Source organism: Nelumbo nucifera, chromosome 6 (assembly GCF_055504915.1).
Source record: "Nelumbo nucifera cultivar China Antique chromosome 6, China Antique-T2T, whole genome shotgun sequence".
In the NCBI taxonomy this organism is placed as follows: domain Eukaryota; kingdom Viridiplantae; phylum Streptophyta; class Magnoliopsida; order Proteales; family Nelumbonaceae; genus Nelumbo; species Nelumbo nucifera.
In genome coordinates, this window is record NC_142654.1 from 64,592,890 (window position 1) to 64,615,370 (window position 22,481).

Sequence of the window (22,481 nt, forward strand, 5' to 3'; positions counted from 1 at the left end):
GGGTGTTTTCCTGAACTGTTAATCTTGTCAGTTTGGAAATTCTAGATGAGATGACTTTAACCCCATAACTGGTGTCCATTCGATGGTAGGTGTCGCTCCAAACACGGGATACATGGCAAAAATGGCCAGAAAATATAAACAAGTAAATACTGAGTAATGACAATCGGGTTGATCCAGGACCCAGGAGGCCAGGATCAGTATTAAAACCTTGATCGGGTCGGAGAACTCAGAACTCAATAGCCGGATCGATCTCTCGTTTGGGATTTAAAACATTTTAATTGGTATTGGGAACGGGCGCTATTAGGGTTTTTCAGGCGACAGTCGGACAGAAAACAGAGGAAAAACCACTCGGGCAGGGAGAAGCAGCTATGAGCAGGAGCTTGGGGATACCAGTAAAGCTTCTGCACGAAGCAGCAGGGCATGTAGTGACCGTGGAACTAAAGAGCGGGGAGCTTTACAGAGGCACCATGATTGAATGCGAAGACAACTGGAACTGCCAACTAGAAAATATCACCTTTACTGCGAAAGTATTCTCTTCTTCCTGCTTGTTCTTTCTTCGGTTTCTAAAAGTTTCGATGCTGTTGCTTGTTTTCTGGTTATCTTCTCTTTATAAATTGGTATAGTTATATGGTCTCAGGTTTTCTGATTCGAATGTGTAAACCTTAGACCTTAGGACTTAGGACCTTATGAGAAATAAGAAATTAAGAACATCGATTATTGGTATTCGTCATTGGCCTTGTCCTAATTCCTTCTTAATGAATCGCCCATTTGCTTTATATCTTTGAGAATTTCTATATACTTGAAGCCTGATAAACCCTAAATCACCTTAACAACCCTATCCAAAACCCTAAGGCATTGTTATGCGGTTTTTGACTAAAGAAAAATTCGTTGCACCCTGAGGAGAGCTGACTAAAATGGAGATTCAAACTACAGCCGAAGACACTGAACTCCCAAGTACCTCGAACTCTAATGTCAGATAGCAATTGGTACAGTACATGTATTTATTTTTTGTATTGGTGTGGATTTCAGGACTTACTTTGCTGGTCTACAAGGGAGTACATAAACTGGGAATGAAGAATTAGATCATGACAAAAAAAAAATATTGATAAAAAAAAAAGATCATGACAAAAAATCGGTATTTGGTGATAAATGTTGATGAAACATATTTTACTTGGTCATGGGGACTGGGGAGGATACCATTCTGACCCTGCCTTTTATGCCATTGGCCCCAAGGACGCATTATTAGAACTTCAAAATTAGATTAGAATAAGCAATTTGGTATTCAATGAAAAATCTTGGTGAACATAGGACCCGGGGATACATTATTTGGAGTCCTGACAAAGTTTAATCATATGGAGCTAACTGCTAATTTTAATATCCCCCCCCTCTCTGCTATTCAATTTTGTACTAGTACTTTGATGGGCATATTACATTATTAAGTTGTATCTGCTGCAATTTTTTTTTTTTACCATAGTTTCAAATTAATATTATTTTATGAACTTTGTGAATGCTTTGTTTATTCCCCTCTCTCTGAGGGAATCACAAGGATGGAGTTGTTGGATCCGTTGAGTATGATGGGAATCCACAACCGTTTAAGAATTAAGACACAAAAAAGAAGCACATGACTAGTTTGGTCACTACTTACTATTAATTTTTTTATTCCAACACATTAATCTTCAACTGATAAGTGATAGTATTAAGGGAAAACTTGACTGAAACCCACCCCATAAATTATAACACCACCTAACACTCACAACATTTCAAAACTTCCAATACCCCCACCTAACCCACCACATCCCCCCTTGAATTGGCATCAATACCCCACCTTCACTGTTCCCAACTGTACAAAAAAGTAAAAATTTATGTGGTGAGGGTAAATGAGGTTTCCCCTAGTATTAACTGGTACACTATGATTTGTGAGAGCTACCTATACAAACACCTCTTATTTTAACCTACAGCCCCTTGGCCCCCTTCCAAAAAGGAGAGGAAATGATAAAAAAACAAAAGAAAAAAGGGCAAGAAGAAATACTTGGTCATACTTTTCTTTTTGTTATTTGAGTATAATTCTTTATGTCAGCCTTGATATTCAGTTATTCTTTGTTTAATCTATGTTATGGCTTTACATTTGTAGCTAATGCTATTATCTCATCCATAGGATGGGAAGGTCTCACAGCTCGAGCATGTTTTCGTCCGAGGTAGCAAAGTCAGGTAGCTAAATGTTATTGTTCTTGTTATTCAACTGCCACTACTAATGTTTGCAATTTTATTTGTTGGGCTGTATTTGGTTAGTATGAATGCAAATTTATTCAATAAGAAGGATGCAAACCCTGTTCAGTTTTGCACTCATAAATTTATAATGTCTTGTTTGGTTGTGATGGGTGCAAATACGAATCTCAATGCTGGAACCAATCTATTCTACAATGACCAACTTTGAGTTCAAAGTTTGCTTCCTTTTTTGAAAAAACTGTGCTCTCATTTTAAGTGCAATAACAGTTGAAAAAACAAATATGCATTCATTTCCAGTAGAATGGAAATGCGCTTCAGTTCTACACTCTTACTTAATGCAGCCTTAAGATCTACTAGTTGGGAATATTTATTTATTAGTAATTAATTGCATCTGTTTCCTAATGGCAACCACGGTTTCCTTCAGGTTTATGGTCATACCAGATATGCTAAAGAATGCTCCAATGTTCAAGCGTCTGGATGCTAAAATCAAGGTAAGAATGTCATGCTTATGCCTACTCTTATTTTCCAAGATTTTTGTATAGATCTGCTTAATTTTATATATTTCTTCTTGAAGGGTAAAGGCTCATCCCTTGGAGTTGGCCGTGGTCGTGCTGTTGCAATGCGGGCTAGAGTAAGTTCTCATTTTTACTTCCTGCATTTAGGTAGTCTTTGGGATTCGCAGTGCACAAGTCCCAAAGACTATCCAGCTATAATAAAAAAAAAAAAATGGTACTGGTAGTCACAATCACAAGATGTTTTGAGAGGACAAAAAAAGATTCTCTTTCTGTTTTATTGGGGCGGGCGGGGGAGTGCAAGTGCAATTGGATTTTTCATTAGCATGTTTGGATAATATTTATTGGCTCCATTGGGAAACAGGAAGGCGAAAGCCTTCACCATGAAAGTGGATAATAAAGCACCAAAAAATGTGAATATCTTTTGAGAACGTAGGTCACCTATTATTAGTCTTTTTACAACGAAGATGGCATTTTGACATGGATTATTTGCCTTCCCCCTTGTCATCCATGCAGGCTCAAGCTGCTGGTCGTGGTGCTGCACCTGGTAGGGGTGTTGTGCCACCTGTACGTAGGTAATCTATCCCGTGAAAGGATTTCTTGCCAATTAATTTTAGTGGGATTTCTCTCACAAAGGGCTTGGGATGTTCTTGCAATGATTTTTCTTGTAAACTCTTAAGAAAAAAAAAGGTGGTGTAAGTAAATGGTTTCTTCTTAGTTAATGTTAGATTTCCATTTCTCAATTTCTAGACTGTCTAATTTTGTGCCGATGATTTTTGTTTTGTTCATGTACCATTAATATGCATAGGCCATAGACTGAGCTGGTTCTCCCAGATGTCCGCCCTTCTGTGCTTAAGTGCTTGGTTACTAGCATATTTGTTATTGCCTGGATGTCTGGGGGGTTTACTGTTTTTTGTCATTTTGGTTTTTATATGTCCGCATTCTCAACAGAACAAGCTAGGCTTCATGGTTATCTCAATAGTTTTTTTTTATTTTTTCCCCATTTCTTTAAAGAAATGGTTGATAACAATTGGACAGAGAACCTCTTAAGACAAACTGGATGAAATGTTCAAGGTCAAAAGGTTGGCATGTGGTTCAGATGTCCTGTTTCAGTTGCTTCTCTTTGTATCCCATGAAATGTGACTCTCAGGGTTGACTGGTTTTAAGCTCAGGGAATTCGGCTTGGCTAGTCAATTAGCCATGGCAATCACCGTTTGTTAGATTTTTAGTTTTGGAGTTATGGCATTCTGAACTTGATGTATTATATGGCATGCCAAACTAGGAAATAGACAAAATGTATGATCCAACGAGCTTGAGCGTTCCATTGAGCATCCATTTTTCCTGGACAAATAAGTACCCTGACCATTTCACCCAGCGCAAGATATGAATCAACGACCGTGTTCAATCACTTGCAGCTGTGTATTGAAAATATCTCCCCATGAATAAAACATAAACACGGAGATGTTCCTTGTGCATGTTTATGAGATCAGTTTTGTGGACTGAATCCGTACTCTGGTACCGCCGGGAACACTATTAAGCAATTGTATTGAATAGTGAACCACCGTTACCTCCAAAAGTTCATAATATAATTTAGGGCAAAGTTTGAGAGTGATTGATTACTTGAGTGCTCAAAAACAAGTCATTATTCTAATGAGCACTTGTGAGCATTTGGTGAATAAAAAAACGTTTATTTTAAGCAGTGGTAATATATGTATTTTAAAAATGATATGATGGGCCAAGATTGGCCCGAAAGAAAGGAAATAAGCACTTAAAAATAACCCCATATTTGGGCTTTTCAAATAAGTGCTTAAGCACACCCAAACTTAAACCTTACTAAAAATGACTTTGACACATATCAAGTGCCCTTCCTACGTGTCATTTGTGATTCGCTATACTAGGTAACCAATCATCAGAACACGTGTTTACGTGTGATTGGGTGAACTGAAGATCCGGACTCCTTACGTGCGATTTCTTTCCCCCCCAGCTTTGCACGGAGATGCCAATATATATACAATGTGTTGGATAGTGGAGTCAGGTTGCCCTTAAATCAAAATTTCAATATCGTATCGTAAACAATACATATAAAAACCTACCCAAAAGCCAAATTTTGAAATATATATATACACGGCGGTATCAATACTTTGGAGCATGATTTCCCTGGAAAGAAGTTTATTATGGTGAAGGGTTTCTTCCATTTTGTAGAGGACCCTTTCAATGGAGGTTCGAATGACAACTTCAGCTTGGGAATTGACGCGTGTGCTGTGAGACATTTCGTCGAATGGTTACCAGCTGATCAAAGGTTCTAAAACCATCCAAATGATGATGATAATACTTTTCTTACGAAAAGTCGTGACGAACAGAATGTGGGCAGGCAGGATATCTGAGCTCCACGCAGGACCAAAGTTCAAAATTGACATGTATCAGCCAATACATATCATATCGGGAGCACCCCGATACATCTCTACAGAGGGTGTATCGGGGTTCTGACTGGTTCAGGGGTGGAGGAACCTTAAACCGCCTCCCCTGAACCAGTTTTGAAAAAAATAAAAAAAAAAAGTAAAAAACTGATACTGTCCGATACGTCCGTATCAATATTTAGAACCTTGCCTTGGACAAAACTTGTCATAATGCTACACAGATGCACAGAGTGCTTATTGCTGAACATCTTCATATACCAAGAACGGAGTCAGCGTCCTTAGTGGTTATTAAGAAAATCAACCGAACAGATATCAATCAAGGGTCACCCATACGTTACATGGCACCAACCTGTAACATGTGTTGAGTCCATTGAAACAACGGAAGATGTCTCTCCTGAGCCAACGAGCTGGCAAATCATGCTGAGGAGGCCACATCCAAAGTTATTTGGCCTTTTCATTCAGTTTGAAGTTTGAACAGGCAAAAGAAATTTTAAACAGAAAAAAGGGGGCCAGTGGGAACATGGAATTAGGCCTTGCATTTGTAGGCATCGACAAATGTGATAGAGGTGTATTTTCCACTGTGATAGAGTCCTCTAAAGTAAGTATGTCAATATTGTTTAAGCTTTGAAGGGGGGCACAGGAGTGGAAAATCATACGCTGCCTCCATCTAGTTTGAGTAGGAGGCTGTATTTAAAGCAAGTTACTGGATTTTAGTACCAAATCAACCTCTTGGGGATGTAGCTGATAATATTGAAAGATAGAGGCAGAAAAGAACAAAGCAGTCTGTGATGAGAAATGCATCTGAAAGGGCTCCAACCAGTCATGCATGGGCGTGCAACTTGGATCAGATTGGATTGAGAAATTCTTAAAAATTAAATAGATTGGACTATTGGAGCCTGAACCTGAGACCAATAAAGTTGAAATTCGTCAAATCAAGGAACCCCATTTGTGCCCCTATGTCACAAGTGACTCCTTCGCCGCGCCATCAAGCACCTACAGTGAACCATCCGAGTGCCAACCGCGTGCCTTCATGGTGTCAACATGTGTGTCATGGGTGGGCTTTACTTGTATTTTGTAAGGGGGACCGCCAATGGCGTTATTGTAATTACTTAGTATGCTTTTCCATCATTTTGATGTTTCCTATTGTCACTCCCCCAAAAGCTTAACGTACTCTTTGAGGGGAGGTAGGTAGTCGAGTGAGCTCATAAGCGTGTAAAGGTTAAGCACGAGATCCCCTCGACACTGTACTGTGTGCTTGTGCTTACCACTGATTAATGCAATACAAGTAGCCTTTTGCTAATTCGTGTGCCTTCTTGTTGCCTTTGTGTGTGTGTTTGCTTTGTTTCGTAGGCTTACTCGCCCATTTCGAGTGCCGCACGGGGCCCCAACGATTACCCCCGTGACAGTTGGTATCAGAGCAGGTGCTCCTACAAATACTCTGGACCGTCTTCGTCCCTACATCAACCCAATGAAGAGCAATCGGGGCGTTTCCGATGACACACCACATGGGCGGACTCAAGCCCACGACACCGACGAAGCTCCACTTGACGAACCTACCAAGACACAAGCCCCAAAGGGGCGTACAACCAAAGCTAGCAAGCACGACAAATCAGTCGACCAACTAGCTACCGTGGACATGCGCCTCCTACGTTGCGAGGTGACAGTGGGAGAAACCCGAGATCGGGTTGATGAACTCCACCTCAACCTAGAGACGGTTGAGAATGCAGTGGTGGAACTAGAATGACGTTTCAATGGCGCCTTCAGAGACATGCACACCACCATACAGAATTCGGGAGCTGGGCCTTCCCAAAGCAGCCTACAGGGCTTGCTAGACAAATTCCAAGCGCAATTGGATGAGATGAGAGATGAGATGACTCTCTTAAAGAGGGCAGTGGCCAACACACCAAGCACTCCCTCCACCCTAGCTTCCATGAACATCAAGATCCGAGAGCCAACGCCTTACTCGGGTGCCCGGGATGCTAGGGAGCTTGACAACTTCTTATGGCAACTGGAGCAATATTTCTCTGCCACTGGCATCATTGACAACCAAACTCAGGTACGTACAGCTGCTATGTATTTGACTGATATAGCAATGTTATGGTGGCGTAGGTGTTGCCAAGACATTGAACGTGGAACCCGTACCATCGACACTTGGGTTGGATTCAAGCGTGAGATCAAGCGGCAGTTCTACCCAGAAAACGTGGAGTACTTGGCGCGCCGAAGAATGAAGAATCTCAGACATCAAGAATCACTACATGACTATGTCAAGGAGTTTTCGGCCTTGGCGCTGGAGATCACGGACATGTCAGACAAGGATCTTCTGTTCAATTTTATGGATGGTCTCAGGCCATGGGCTGAGCTCGAACTCCAGCGACGCGGGGTTGAGGACCTCGCCACCGCCATGGCCATAGCTGAACAGCTTGTTGATCTGAGAACACCTAAAGAAGATGTGCAAAGACCATCCAGCCCAGGTACCATGAGTTTGAGTGGGGGAGATCCACAATCAACCCCTACAAAGGAGAAGCCAGTGCCCGTGAACAAGCCCTACACTTACCAACAAGGGAAGAAGCCACAAGGAGGCCCAAGCTACCAGGGCCACCAATCCACTAGAAGACCTCCTCCTGCACCGTGTTACCTTTGCAACGGGAAGCATTGGACGAGTGACTGTCCAACCCGAAAGAAAATAACTACCCTCATCGCCAAACTCAGCGATAGTGAAGAGAGTGATGAGGAGAAACCCACAGCGGCGCCCAGAGTAGGCGCCCTCCAACTCATCAATGCCATGGTCAAGAAAGAGGCCACATCAAAGCGGCCCACCAAAGCCCACAAAGGGCTGAGTTATGTAGACATCACCCTCGGCGGGAGGCCGACCCAAGCCTTGGTGGACACTGGGGCCACCCATAACTTCATTTCGCTTGCGGAGGCAAAGCGACTCGGCTTGACCACCACCAAACAAACTGGGTGGGTCAAGGCTGTCAACTCCGGGGCCAAAGCAGTAGAGGACACGGCCCGTGGAGTAGAACTCCGAGTTGGACCATGGAAATGACCCATCAATCTATCTGTGGTTCCCTTGGATGATTTTCAGGTGGTTCTTGGAGTGGAGTTCCTCAAGCAGGCGGAAGCAGCACTTATGCCACACATCAACAGTTTGCTTATTCTGGACGAACACTCCCCTTGCATGGTTCCTGTCTCATCAGCCGTGCAGATACTTGGGAAGCAGCTTTCAGCCTTGCAGTTGTACCAAGAAACTATCAGCCATGAAGACAGCTCTGCGTCAGCAAGGAAGAACCCCTGTCAAGTACCTCTCATCGACACTGGAACTGGTTGGGAAGTCGTCACAGGAAGAAGTCACCCCCAAGACAGTTCCATTTTCAGCGCCAACACCGATGCCAGCGCCCAAGTCAACACCAGCAGCAGCATCAACTTCAGCGCCAACCACATCAGCAGAAGTCGACTTTGCAGCAGAAACCACAAGTGCCCGCAACTGGTGGGCCCAACAGAAGAAGACCCAAGGCCGTGTCAAACCTTGCCCACATCTACTACCACAACCACCGGGGAGAGCGAGTGCCACCCAAGCCATTCAGGGACCACATTCACGTCATCCCAAAGGCTAGTTCCCGTAGTAACCCGATGAGATACCCTTGGGGAAAAATGCATGGGAATCCACACCTTAATAATCCAAAACACCATTTTGATCCTTACCTGGCCCAAATCTACCCCTTAGCCAAACAGAACCAGCCACTAACATACCTTGAGGCTGCCAGGAAAGGACTTAGCCATAGGAAACCCCTACAGAATGAGCCAACCCGACCATGCCACCAAAATATACACCTCGGCCTTGGACGACAGCCGGTTCGGGGAGCAGCAGAAGAACCCTCCTTCCGCAACAGTGACTCTAAGGGACCAGCCGAAGCCGATCTCCGAGGACGTAGATCGAATTGAGTGGGGGAGAATGTCACAAGTGACTCCTTCGCCGCGCCATCAAGCACCTACAGTGAACCATCCGAGTGCCAACCGCGTGCCTTCATGGTGTCAACATGTGTATCATGGGTGGGCTTTACTTGTATTTTGTAAGGGGGACCGCCAATGGCGTTATTGTAATTACTTAGTATGCTTTTCCATCATTTTGATGTTTCCTATTGTCACTCCCCCAAAAGCTTAACGTACTCTTTGAGGGGAGGTAGGTAGTCGAGTGAGCTCATAAGCGTGTAAAGGTTAAGCACGAGATCCCCTCGACACTGTACTGTGTGCTTGTGCTTACCACTGATTAATGCAATACAAGTAGCATTTTGCTAATTCGTGTGCCTTCTTGTTGCCTTTGTGTGTGTGTTTGCTTTGTTTCGTAGGCTTACTCGCCCATTTCGAGTGCCGCACGGGGCCCCAACGATTACCCCCGTGACACCTAGTCATGCTTAAAATTTATGGGCATGGTAATAGTATAATACACAAGTGCACGACTCTAATTCAGAGCCTTCATGACAATCTAACTGCAGCTTCTACCCAAAAAGAAAAGGGGTCGGGATCATAAAGATATTTACATGTTCCCTCCAAAGAAAAAGAGAAAAATATACATGTTTAATTCAACCCCATTGTGAAGCAGAACAGGTTCATCCATTCAGATTTCGTGCACTCAGTACCTGAAATATGACAAACGTCTAATTCCCAGGTCATGACTGATCCAGCATGCATGATTCATGGTTTATTGTTACCAGTTCCTCTAACTAATCTTTTGTAACCCATCTGTGGCCCCGGATTTGATACTCGCCATAGCTTTGGTCACTGCAACTTTCTCCCCCACTCTCTGCACTGGTATACCCTGATTTTCTACGGCGTCTCTTTGACCTTGATACCCCACTATCACTGAAGCTCCCATTCAAGAGGGGGTCATCTATTCCATGGATCACTCTTCGTGTTGATGATGATGCAATGTAACTGTCATCTTTAATTCTCCTCCTCTCTTTATCATGCCTCTTTATGTTTTGGGAGATCTTGTGTAGTTTCTCATTAAACCGTGTGATCCCCCTCTCCACAGGCTCCACAGCTTGGTTCACGGTGAACCTCACATCATTCACGATCTGTAAAATCACAAATCTAGACATGTTTAGCTGATTATTTTAAGAATGAAAATTTCAGCACCACTAGCAGGCACCATCAGAAAACTGAAGTAGGTCAACATGTCATTTAGCAGCGCTAAAGTTGGTTGATGACCATAGTGTTGCTTGCTAGAATTTATCTTTCAACAAATACAGGACATGAAACAATGGATCAACTAACCAAACCACCTTGAGGCCAAATGGCATGCTAAATATGTTGCCAGTATTATCTTACGGTGAAGCATCACTGAGGCAGGGGAAGGTGCAGAAACCAAAAAGGATATGCACATTCCTCCAGACACTGCAGAACAACACAGACAGCCCAGGTGTGCTGTGCATATAATCCTGATGCACAAGTTTCAGTAAGCTTCAATTTTGTAAGAGTTAATTAATGAATCTAAAGTTGATGTCATGTTTTGAGCGGATTTCCATCTCAACAGAATTCCATGGTAGGACCAATTGGATGATCAATCTTCAGTTTCTGCATTGAGAAAGTTTTGCAAATTAGGGTCCCCATATGTTGTGTGGGGACTGTGATGTAGACCCAAGCTTTTGCCTTTATAGGGCTGTACGTTCAGCATCTCTGTTATTACTTTGTAGTCTTAAAATTTAGGAGCACCACCTTTTGGAATTGTAGGTTGAGTTTGATACCAACATGGAATGTTGCCCAGACAGTGACACCAACATGGAATGGATGTGCAAATGGGGATACAACTCTCCAATTCCCAAGATCCAGGACATATATATAGGTAAAGATATCCAATTTAATATGCTTACATAATGCTTTATCTAGTTTTGAATCTGAGTTTTATTTCTCAATACTTATATCTTGCCAAATTTAATTAAACCTGGGCCAACTACAGATTTGTTTATTTATTTTTAGTATGATTTGTTAAGACATACTCTAGAAGCATTCACACTATAAAGCATACTGTACAAGTGTTCATGCAGTATCAGGTGTCATATTGGGTATGAATCATGTCTGATACCGGTTAGCTAAGCATTAGCAGATATGCAGGCTTCATAGGTGTAGTAACTCTCTTCAGAACCATTTCCTAGAAGGTTACAAGCTAATTCTCCTCTCCATATCTCTTTGCTAGACATAGACTTTAGTACACAAAAATAGCTGTACTTTGTTCTCTTTCTTTTTAAAGATTTCTTATTCTCCCTCAACAATATATCTATTCCATCCTCAAACACAGTTCGTTAACAGAACGTAGTTTGTATCCCTCTTCAAATTCTAGAGAGTTGAGAAACCTTATATCCTACCTAAACCTAGTTCTTTTATTGGTAACAATGGAATATAAAATTGCCAATCCTAATTCATTAAAAATTTCAACATCTACATGTTAAAACCCCAGAAAAAGGTCCTACATCATGGCCAGAAAGTATGGAACTTGAGAAAGTTAGTATGGCAAGAAATCCCGCCCCCCCCCCCCCCCCCCCCCCCCCCCCGTTCTCCATTTTTAGCTATGTTTTTCTAGTAACTTTATAAAATATGCCATAACTATCAAAAAACATTATAATATATGCCATCAATAATTCAAGACTTCAACCCTTAATGCTAATTCCTCAAGTGTTCAGTAATTGCAGTTTTTCTAGTAACTTGTAGTTTTTTCCTGACAAGTGTACAGTAATTGCAGTTTTGATGATAAATTTTAACGCACAAGATAAAGGAATACAGAAAACTTACATATCCACCACCACCAATGACAACATCTCGGACGCTTTCTCTGATGGTCATTCCACTCTTGACATCAATGTCAGGCTGGGGCAATCGTAGTTTTGTGGGGCGCTCACTGTCCCTAACCTCTTCAGGATCTAGGGGGTCCACAGATGCATAGTCTCCAAGAACAGAAACACTCCCAGGAAAGCGGTCTCCCATTAGTGCATATGGTTTTGCAGGGAATACATAAAGGTGAACAGCAGCAGCAATTCCCATCTGTGCTGGGAAAACATGTATACCTACATAAGGATCAGAACATGGACAGTGGCAGTGTTTGGTAATTGAAATGGGCACCGAGTGGAATGCAAAAAGGTTCCAAATTTAAAAACACCCCATTTGTCACTTGTTTTGTGAAATGATGAAGAGTGGACATTGTGTGATTATTTTACCTTTAAAATTTCACCCTATACCAATAATAACCCTGGAATTAAGATAGTTTTAAATTTGGGATCTTTTCTTTATTCCAGTTTGGCCTATTCCAACAGTTATCAAACATCACCTAGTCTTCACTGCACACTAACAGAGAATCAAAGAGAGGAAGCATGTGATCAAAACAACCGTCCAACTAAAAGCTCAAATAAAGCAACCAAACATATAGAACCATGTGTACAGAAAGAGAAAACGAATGAGAACCCAGGACATGTGAGTATGTGGTGGCAGCAGAACAATATAAACTGAAAAATCAAGAAGTTACTGGGTGCTAGTTTTCTCAAATGTTAGCACAACATACAGATGTAAGGTGGCTTGTTGCTGTTGGATTGAAGTCTTTGTATGTATGAGTATTCGGCTGATAAGAGTTCTTATTAGCCATTACTTAAGTTTAAGTTGTCCTGTACTGGGCCTTTGTTAATGGGCCTAATCCTGTTTAATGTTTTAAGTTGTCTGGGTGTCCCATCACTAATCAGGGGCATTCTAGTAACTTCCTGTATCATTGTACTACACCATAATATAAATAATAGTACTGTCGACTAAGTAGAGTGTTCGACATTCCTGCATCTCTTCTTCTTCTTCTTCTCTTTTCTGCTACTTCGGCTATAGTAATTTAGCTTTCATGGTATCAGAGCATTAGCTTCTTCCTGGTTTCAGCCGGCACACACTCTCTTCTCTTGTTGTCTTTTCATCTTCTCTCTCCCTTTTCTGGGTTGCTGTAGAGAAGACCTAGGGGTGTAAGAGTAAAGCAAGTTCGAACCTAGGGTTTCTCTTGGTTGTGGGACTCAAGGGAAGTAAGACCCAGAAGTAGATGTCCTACTAGGTTATTTCCAGCAAATAGTAGCTATTTGGCTACTAAGAGAGGTCTGTGTAGGACAGACCTAGTTGAGGACTGATTTCAGCAGTCCTAGCACTAGCCGAAAGGGGCTTAGCTACTTCTACAGTTACAGCTTCGGTGCTCCAGCAAGACTCGCACAGACTTAGCTTCTTCTACAGAGCCCACTGTTCACTTGCTACTGTTGCGGCCTCGAACTGTTCACTCACTACTGCACCCGAACTGTTGCAGTTTTTGGTTCAGCCCAAGTGAAGTCTATCTAGTGTTCTACCAGCACTGTGAACACTTCTACCATCATAGCAATGTGGCAAACAGCTCCAAGTTCAGGGTGGTTATCAGTCCGAAACCACTCACCACTGCTGTGAGATTACCTAGGGAGCTGCCAGCTCCAGATTGTTCAGCACTGTGAACCCTAGTTGAGGACTGATGTCAGCAGTCCTAGTATTGGCCGCAAGGAAGGGCACTCTCTTTACAGTTGCAGTACTCAAAGTTCAAGTGGAGTCTGCATAGCACAATAGTTGAGAACCCTTAGCTTCGGGTTGGTTACCAGCCCAGAACTCCTTGCTTGCTGTTGTAACTGAACTGTTTCAGAACTGTGACAGTCTCGGCAAGTCTGAAACTGTGTCGAGTGCTGTCAAAACCTGCTGTGGTCATTTCAGCTAATCAGATCTGCTCCAGAACTGGTTCAGAACCTTCAGAACTGCTTCGACTAGTCTCAATCAGTGTCACCTACACAGTGGCTGCAGTCAAGATGTCTTCAATACCCAGAGATGTTTCTTCTAGAGATAACAGGCCTGCGGCAAGTGGGAATTTTGTCACCAGCAACAATGATGACAACTCACAAAATACACCAAGAGTGTCTTCTTCTCCTATGGGACAGGTTGTTGATTCCTCTGGAACTGGTACATTGGGCTTCTCTGCTAGTGAGGTTGAGATCCTTAGTAGGGCATTCGCCCGTCTAAGAAATAATTCTTTTGCTTCTACATCTCTTGCTAGATCAGGTACAGCCTCTGCCTTCAGTGCCACTGGCTCTATTGACTCTACTTCTTGGGTTATTGATTCCAGTGTTACTGACCATATGACACATATGTCTTCCCTATTCTCTTCATATCATTTGTTGTCTGGTCAGGATAAGATGAGAGTTGCTGACGGGTCTTTCTCCACTATCTCTGGAAAGGGAATTGTTGACCTAAGCAAGGACCTCTCTCTTAAATCAGTTTTACATGTTCCCAGTCTTACCTCAAATCTCTTGTCTGTTTCAAAACTTACCAAAAATTTGAACTGTAGTATAACCTTTTTTCCTACTCATTGTGTCTTCCAGGACAGATTGACAAGGAGAACGATTGGGTGCGGTCATGAGTATGGAGGCCTCTACTACCTTGATGCAGACATCGGCTCAACCTTACAAGCATCTGCTGCTAGTAATCCGGAAAGTGTGGAGTCAATAGCTAAGCTGCATCTTTGGCATGCTAGGCTAGGTCATGTGTCTTTCTCCTCATTAGAAATGTTGTTTCCCGAATTGTTTAAGGGCATTCCAAGTCAGAGTCTAACCTGTGAAGTATGTCAAATGTCAAAACAATGTAGAACTGTGTATCCAATTTCCAGCAATGAAATTTGTGCTCCTTTTGATTTGGTTCATTCTGATGTCTGGGGCCCTTCACCCATTGTTTCCTTTGATGGCTTCCGGTACTTTATCAGTTTTATTGACCACTACTCTCGTTGTACATGGATCTACCTGTTAAAAGGACGGGATGAAGTACCACGGATAACCATGGCATTTTGCAAGATGATTGAAACACAGTTTAATAAGAAGATTAAGCAATTCAGGTCAGACAATGCTGCTGAATACTTTGAAAAATCCTTGAACTTATTCCTGGAAGATGCTGGCATACTACATCAGTCATCCTGTGCTTATACTCCTCAGCAGAATGGAGTTGCTGAGCGCAAGAATAGACATCTATTGGAGACAGCTCGAGCCTTACTATTCCAACACAAAGTCCCCAAGCAATACTGGTCTCAAGCTGTACTTTCTGCATCATATCTGATAAACCGGATGCCATCTAAGGTGTTGGGTATGAAAACCCCTTTCTCTGTTTTGTGCCCCACTCTTCCAGACTTTCCCCTTCCTCCTCGGGTCTTTGGCTGTATATGTTTCATACATGTGAAGGATCCAAAGAAGACTAAGCTAGATCCTAAGGCTACAAAGGGAATATTCTTGGGGTACTCTCCTACACAAAAGGGTTACAAGTGTTATGACCCTGTCTCAAAGAGAAAGTATGTCACCAGAGATGTGGTGTTCTTTGAGTCTCAACCCTATTTTCAGTCTTCTCAGAATCCTCTTCAGGGGGAGACTAGTGGGATGGAAGAGGATTCTCATTCTCCCTCCTTTTTTGTTCCCCTATCTACCTCGGGTCTTCCATCCTCTCCTCCTACTCCTTGTTGTGACATTCCGGGTCAACCCAGTGAGGCTCCCACTGTGCCGGTTACCTCTCCTGATGCTGCAGATGTTCTTGAAGGCTCCAGTAGGCAACAAAAAGAGATACTTACATACAACAGAAGGAAAAGGGGTCCTCAACCTCATGACAGCAACCAGTTGGACTCGGATCAATCTGTCTCTACAATCCAAGGTAATTTCAACTCTCATACTTCTGATTTGGATCTTCCTATTGCTCTCCGTAAGCCTATCCGCTCTTGCACCACCCGACACCCCATTGTTGATTTTGTTTCTTACTCACATTTATCTCCTGCCTATCACTCCTTTGTGTCTGCTCTTTCCTCTGTGCGTGTTCCTTCTAGGTACTCAGAGGCTGTGTCTGATCCAAGGTGGAAAGAAGCTATGAATGAAGAGATGAAAGCCCTAATGAAAGCAAGAACTTGGGAATTAGTGGATCTGCCAGAGGGGAAGACCACTGTTGGGTGCAAGTGGGTGTTTACTGTAAAGCACAGGGAGGACGGGTCCATTGAAAGGTACAAGGCCAGACTTGTGGCAAAGGGGTTTACTCAGAAAGAAGGGATTGACTACAAAGAAACCTTTGCCCCGGTAGCAAAGCTCAACACAATTCGGGTTCTATTGTCACTAGTAGCAAATTTTTCATGGGAACTTCATCAGCTGGATGTGAAGAATGCCTTCTTAAATGGTGACCTTCATGAAGAGGTATTTATGGAACCTCCACCAGGCTATGACTTTAGTAGAAAGGTGTGCAAATTGAGGAAAGCATTATATGGGTTGAAGCAATCTCCCCGTGCATGGTTTGAGAGGCTCTGTGGGGCCATGAAGAAAGTGGGGTACACTCAGAGTGGTGCAGACCATACCTTGTTCATAAGGAGACAGGATAGCAAACTTACTGCACTCATTGTTTATGTGGATGATATGGTAATTACCGGGAATGACTTGGAAGAGATAAAAAGACTGAAGGAGTTTCTAGCTTCTGAATTTGAGATCAAAGACTTGGGTCATTTGAGATATTTTCTTGGGATTGAAGTTGCCAGGTCAAGAGAGGGAATCTACATATGTCAACGGAAGTATGTTCTTGACCTCCTAGAGGAAACAGGCATGATGGGGTGTAGGCCAGCAGATACTCCAACGGAACAGAACCATGGCCTGCAGGAATCAGTAGGGGAGGACTACTATGATAAAGAGAGATACCAAAAATTGGTAGGGAAGCTGATATACTTATCCCTCACTCGGCCAGATATTGCTTATGCTGTGCATGTTGTCAGTCAATTTATGCACTCTCCAAAGATTCCTCATATGAAAGCAGTTGAAAGGATTCTCAGGTACTTGAAGACTTGCCCAGGGAAGGGAATTCTCTTCAAGAAAAACAATAGAATTGAAATTGAAGCCTACACTGATGCAGATTGGGCTGGGTCTGTTGGAGACAGGAAGTCAACCTCGAGTTACTGTACATTTGTGGGAGGAAACCTGGTCACATGGCGCAGTAAGAAGCAGAATGTAGTGGCTAGATCAAGTGCAGAAGCAGAGTATCGAGCTATGGCCCACGGGGTTGCTGAACTCTTATGGCTCAGAACTCTTCTTAATGAACTTGGCATTAAGGCTGAAGGTCCTCTCAGGCTGTATTGTGACAATAAAGCTGCCATCAACATTGCCAACAATCCCGTGCAGCATGACAGGACAAAACATATTGAGATTGATCGGCACTTTGTTAGAGAAAGAATTGTCTCGGGTGAACTCTGTGTGCCTTATACTCCATCTGAGATGCAAATTGCGGATGTACTGACTAAAGGGCTGGCAGCAGCAAAATTTAGGGACATGCTTGGCAAGCTAAACATGATTGATATCCATGCTTAGCTTGAGGGGGAGTGTTGGATTGAAGTCTTTGTATGTATGAGTATTCGGCTGATAAGAGTTCTTATTAGCCTATACTTAAGTTTAAGTTGTCCTGTACTGGGCCTTTGTTAATGGGTCTAATCCTGTTTAATGTTTTAAGTTGTCTGGGTGTCCCATCACTAATCAGGGGCATTCTAGTAACTTCCTGTATCATTGTACTACACCATAATATAAATAATAGTACTGTCGACTGAGTAGAGTGTTCGACATTCCTGCATCTCTTCTTCTTCTTCTTCTCTTTTCTGCTACTTCGGCTACAGTAATTTAGCTTTCAGTTGCCTTGTTCCATGATAAACGGCATAATGTAGATAGCACCTTGCATTGCTTTTTCACTTATATCAAATGGATTCATGGAGAGTTAAATTCCACAGCTGATGGATTAGCCATGTCAGGGATTGGCAGAGCTTTTTGTATAATTAAGGGCCGTTGACTGAATAAATTTTGTTGTAGTTAGGACTACCCAAATTTATGTATTCCTGAAGATCCTCTTGTACTCTAATTTTGCTAACAAGTAATACAAATGCTACAGTGACCTTTGTTAAGAGGAAAAGTGAGAAAGGGAGAGCACAGCAACACAACACACAAAATACAACATAAGTATCAAATGGATCCAACTGAAAAACAAGTAAAATAAAATACCTCTATACAAATGATGAAGTCCTGAATGCTTGATTTAGATGGAAATCCTAGGGATGAAGAGGTTTTGAATATACCAAGGGTATACAGGAGTGCAATCCCCACACCTTGCCACCAGGTCAGAAAGACAATTGACTTAAATGTCAGAAACTTGGCCAATGGCTTTATGTGTGCCAATTCATCCTTTGTAGCAGTATAGAATTGAACTAAGCAGTACAATGCCCATGATTGACTGAAATTGAGTACAACGGCCATGTAAGGATACCTGGGAAAGTAGGCTAAGACAATAAGAGATACTTTATCAAAATGAACCCTATAAAAATTTCATTATTCAGTAGTTGTTTGTTTAATGTAAATAATCAACTAAATAATAACATTCTCCGTGACATGTTACAATGACATTTAGTTTTATCAAATACCAGCATGCATTGCCTTGCATACAAAAATGTGGAGCTACCTTCTCTAATCTATGATGCCCATACAAGGAAACGGACACAAACATGGATATAGGAATGTGGAGCTACCTTCTCTAACTTTTGAAGCTATGTGTCATTTTCCAAGATTTGTCTCTTACCTTTTTTTTTTTATCAACAACTGCAACCTTCATTAATCAAGGAAGAGAAAAATTTGTAAAGGAATCAGGGTATCATAATCTCTAATTTAAAACTCAAATCATAAACTGCAACTCAGCACCATAGTTGTCAAGGCACCCACCTAGGCATTGCCTAGGCGACTAGGCGCCCTTTGGTTGGACGCCTCGCCCAAACACCTTGACTTTTAGCAACTAGGCGACTAGGCACCCGCCTAGGCGATAAAAATGACAAGGCGGGCACCTTTTATGATATCATTTATATTGCTGTGTCTTATTAATGCATGTGTTAATACATTTTATCATATGCTATATATATTGATTATACTTTGTTTTAATGTTTTACTATTGAAATTTAAAAGATCAAAGGGTTTTGAGGAGAGAAAAAGAAAGAAAGAAAGAAAAGAAAGAGGAAAGAAAGAATAGAATAATAAAGTTCTTTTTTTTTTCTATTCTCTCTAATTAAATAAAACAGAAACTCCATCCTTGTTTTTTTTTCTATTTTACTTTCCATCTTGAGTATTTATCATATAAAGTTAATAACCTTCTTTAGCTGCTAATTAATATGAATTTACTCTATTAAATACTTATTATAGTAGTATTATTTTTGAAAATAATGAAATTAATATATGTAAAAGATTTTTATCTTTTAGATGTGATGATTTGCCACATTTTTAGAGGAAATTTGATGTTCTTAATAAAGAGAATTGCTATTTTTTCAATTAACATACATGCCGAATGGTATACAAAACTAGGAAACTAACCAAAAGTCAGTTCTTATATTATAAACTTTTTATCTCCTAGGTGACTAGGTGCCCCAGTGTTGCCCAGAATCGCCTAGACGCCTTGAAAACTATGCTCAGCACTAAACATTTACTACCTGAATGGCATTCATGAATTAGGATTGAAATAATGAATGGTATGCAAAATGTAATGAAACAATCACTTGTTCAGAGATATCAAATGTCATGCAAAATACGGCTGACTATTCCTTCAATTACAGGCTTGTATGTACATTCATGATGGTCAACTAATAGGCCTTTTCTAGCTACTCCTTCCCTGTGAAAATCAATAACAGGAGGATCTCCAACCAAATTGTTATCTTACACTGACATACACAATATTATAGATAACTATCTTCATACTTGTCAGAAATTCTTATTTTGTTACATCTTCAATTTAAGCCCATTGTCTAATTATCTTCACCTTTTCAAACTTGTCTAGTTGCAAAATCCACCACATACATCCCCATCAATTACAAAATGGAGTGACTACAAGATGTAGTGGCAAGCCAAGTATCATGATCCATTGGACTTGATGCCTTCCTCTACAGAAACATACCAAAAGTCCAAATGGATCAGCCAATATCCAAATCTCACCTTGGACCCCTCCCCTTCATCAGATACACGTTTCACTTCTTTTAGCAACAACTGTCTAAAGAGAAAATAAACCATTACTTCTTAATCATAAACAAAGCCATTATTTCAAGTTTAATCCCCTTTCCCCAAACAAGCAATTCCTTGTGGTTGATAAGGCCTTAACATCTCATAGCAGATACCTAAGAGACCAAGTGCCACCTACTTTTGATGAAACCCATCCAATCACTACTTGACAATAAAACCAGCCCAACTGGGAGAGTAGGTTAGCTTTAGACCATGGAGGAGAGAGAAAAATTCAGATCTTGAAGAAATTATTTTGCCGGGTGAACCTGAACAGCTAAGCAAGGTGTCTCCTGAATAGCCACTTTTTTTATCCCACACACTGCTTTGGTTGCTCTTATACCCTATCTTATTCTCTATGCTTTTGTTATTCTTTCTACCACTCTAGTAATTTCTTATCAGTATTAACTCCTACATTAGATTCTTATGTGCATTTTCTAATATGCTACTATTCCTTTCAAATTGACTTTTCCTGTGATTTTTATCTGCGTTTTAAGAATGCTGAAGGTCAAAAAGGAAAAGGAGAAAGCGAAATGGACCTAGGTTGAAGTAGTGAGATCAGATAATTATTGAACAGAATGTAGCCAAATGGAGGAACATGATTTGTGCTATTGACTCCACTTGGGTGGGATAAGCAGATGATAACATTCCCCCATGATGTTGCTCCATGCCACATGCAATAGGAGGTCTTGTAAACTCATTTATTACCACAACAACGTATTAATGTAACAACTCAAAGAATGAAGAGACACATCAAAAACGGCAAACCAATTAGTACAGGTAAAGGCTAGTAAATGACATATTTAAGTATAAAGGACAAGAAATCTATAATGGAATTGGACATTATCTCACCCACAACCCCATTTAAATTCCCCTTCACAATACACCTGAAAAGCTTCAAGAATGACGGCTAAAATGGCACTAAAAGTCTTTATTATCATCTGCAAAAAACAATAATATCAATAGCATAAGTAGTAAGCATTAAACTATTTTCTTTCCAGTGGAGGTAAAAGGAAAAATAAGATAGTTTTCTGGATGAAAGGAGACATACATATTGAACAATTCCAAACTTGATAACTTGGTAAAACCACCGACCAAGTTTCCATGGGTTTAATAAATAATTCATTGGAAAAGGATGCTTTACGATTCCCCTTTCAGAACCATGCTCCAATAGTGGAGTTTTAGGACCAATACGCCCCTGCCTCTCCATAAACTCAATTGTCCTCTCCTCCCCACCTAAACAAAAAAATAAAGTAAATCAAGCAAGTAAACTAAAGATGCACATTTTATTGAAAGTAACCACTGTTAAAAAGCATGAATTTAAGAGAAGAAAGTTCATTTTAAATTTTTGATAATAAAGAAGAAATTCCATTAAAAGAAAAAGTGATACAAAGCCAGGTGACAGGGAACAACCAGAAGAGGAGAAAGCATACACAGTGCCAACCACACCAAAAGACATACTTACACAAGGTTCTTTTCTCTTTGGAACTCCTAACTACAATATAGCTTGAAAAAAGTAGGGTTGCAACTTAGGTGGGCCTAACCTGAGCCCAGGCTTGGGTTATGGAATTGGGTAGTGCGAGCCCAACTGAAGCCTGGCCATGATGTAGGCCCAGGTTTATTTTTGACTTGATTTCATCGAAGTTACATACTAAAAACATGATGTAAAATACAAATATAATGTAAAAATACTCATCTAAAAGGATTTTGAACCTTAAACCACATCTATTGTAAGCAGTACTTGAACCATTTAAGTGAAATTTAATATATCTTTTATGACCCAAAAATTGTGAAATATGAAGGCCCTACAAACCTGCCCAAGTCAAGTCTGATCTGACATAGGGCTGTAAGTTTTTGGAAGGTCAGGTTGGGCTGGGGCCTGAAGAGTTGGGTTTGATGTCAGGCCGGTCACATGTTTGGGCCTAGTCTTCGTGTAAAGAGACTGGGCCGAATGGGCCCTAACAGCTGCTTGTGTGATATCCTTTATTTTTATCTTTTATTTTATGTTGATGGGCCTCACTTAATGGGCCTGTTATTTGTTCTTGTTTTATTTTCTTTATGTAATTGCCAAGCTGGCCGCCCACTTGAGGGCATACTTGTCATCATTAATTTTTAGAGATTAATAAAATAGGGTTAGAGGAGAAGGGTGAATGATTCGACTTCTTCTCTTACCTCTTCTCTTCGACATACACAGCTCTTGCACTATTATTCAGATCTGATTTGCATTGTTA

At 41.2% G+C, this 22,481-nt stretch overlaps 2 protein-coding genes across 7 annotated transcripts in view; one reads left to right on the forward strand and one right to left on the reverse strand.

The window, feature by feature from the left end:
- The first annotated feature begins 243 nt into the window (after positions 1–243).
- Positions 244–3,481, forward strand: LOC104587114 (small nuclear ribonucleoprotein SmD3b-like). Its single transcript, XM_010244577.3, has 5 exons — positions 244–527; positions 2,156–2,208; positions 2,651–2,717; positions 2,801–2,857; positions 3,255–3,481. Exons 1-5 carry the CDS (start codon positions 369–371, stop codon positions 3,315–3,317), a joined length of 399 nt encoding a protein of 132 aa, XP_010242879.1. The 5' UTR covers positions 244–368; the 3' UTR covers positions 3,318–3,481.
- A 6,085-nt stretch (positions 3,482–9,566) lies between these two features.
- The window catches only part of LOC104587115 (protein LAZ1), a 38,963-nt gene continuing 26,048 nt past the window's right edge, over positions 9,567–22,481 (reverse strand). For 5 of the 6 annotated variants that reach the window (XM_010244578.3, XM_010244581.3, XM_010244582.3 and 2 more), the window contains 5 exons: positions 21,302–21,486; positions 21,103–21,191; positions 18,226–18,487; positions 11,942–12,190; positions 9,567–10,230 (listed from right to left, as the gene is read on the reverse strand). In XM_010244578.3, coding sequence (XP_010242880.1) covers positions 9,877–10,230; positions 11,942–12,190; positions 18,226–18,487; positions 21,103–21,191; positions 21,302–21,486 — 1,139 coding nt within the window. In that variant the 3' untranslated portion in view covers positions 9,567–9,876. The remainder of the gene's footprint in view (positions 10,231–11,941; positions 12,191–18,225; positions 18,488–21,102; positions 21,192–21,301; positions 21,487–22,481) is intronic. The other variant, XM_088889467.1, reaches the window with a different exon arrangement.

Excerpts from the sequence above, each read along its gene's own strand:
- LOC104587114 (XM_010244577.3), top strand. The coding sequence starts at position 369 with ATGAGCAGGAGCTTGGGGATACCAGTAAAGCTTCTGCACGAAGCAGCA. Across the intron at positions 528-2,155 it reads ATATCACCTTTACTGCGAAA|GATGGGAAGGTCTCACAGCT; the intron begins GTATTCTCTTCT and ends TCTCATCCATAG. Across the intron at positions 2,718-2,800 it reads GTCTGGATGCTAAAATCAAG|GGTAAAGGCTCATCCCTTGG; the intron begins GTAAGAATGTCA and ends TTCTTCTTGAAG.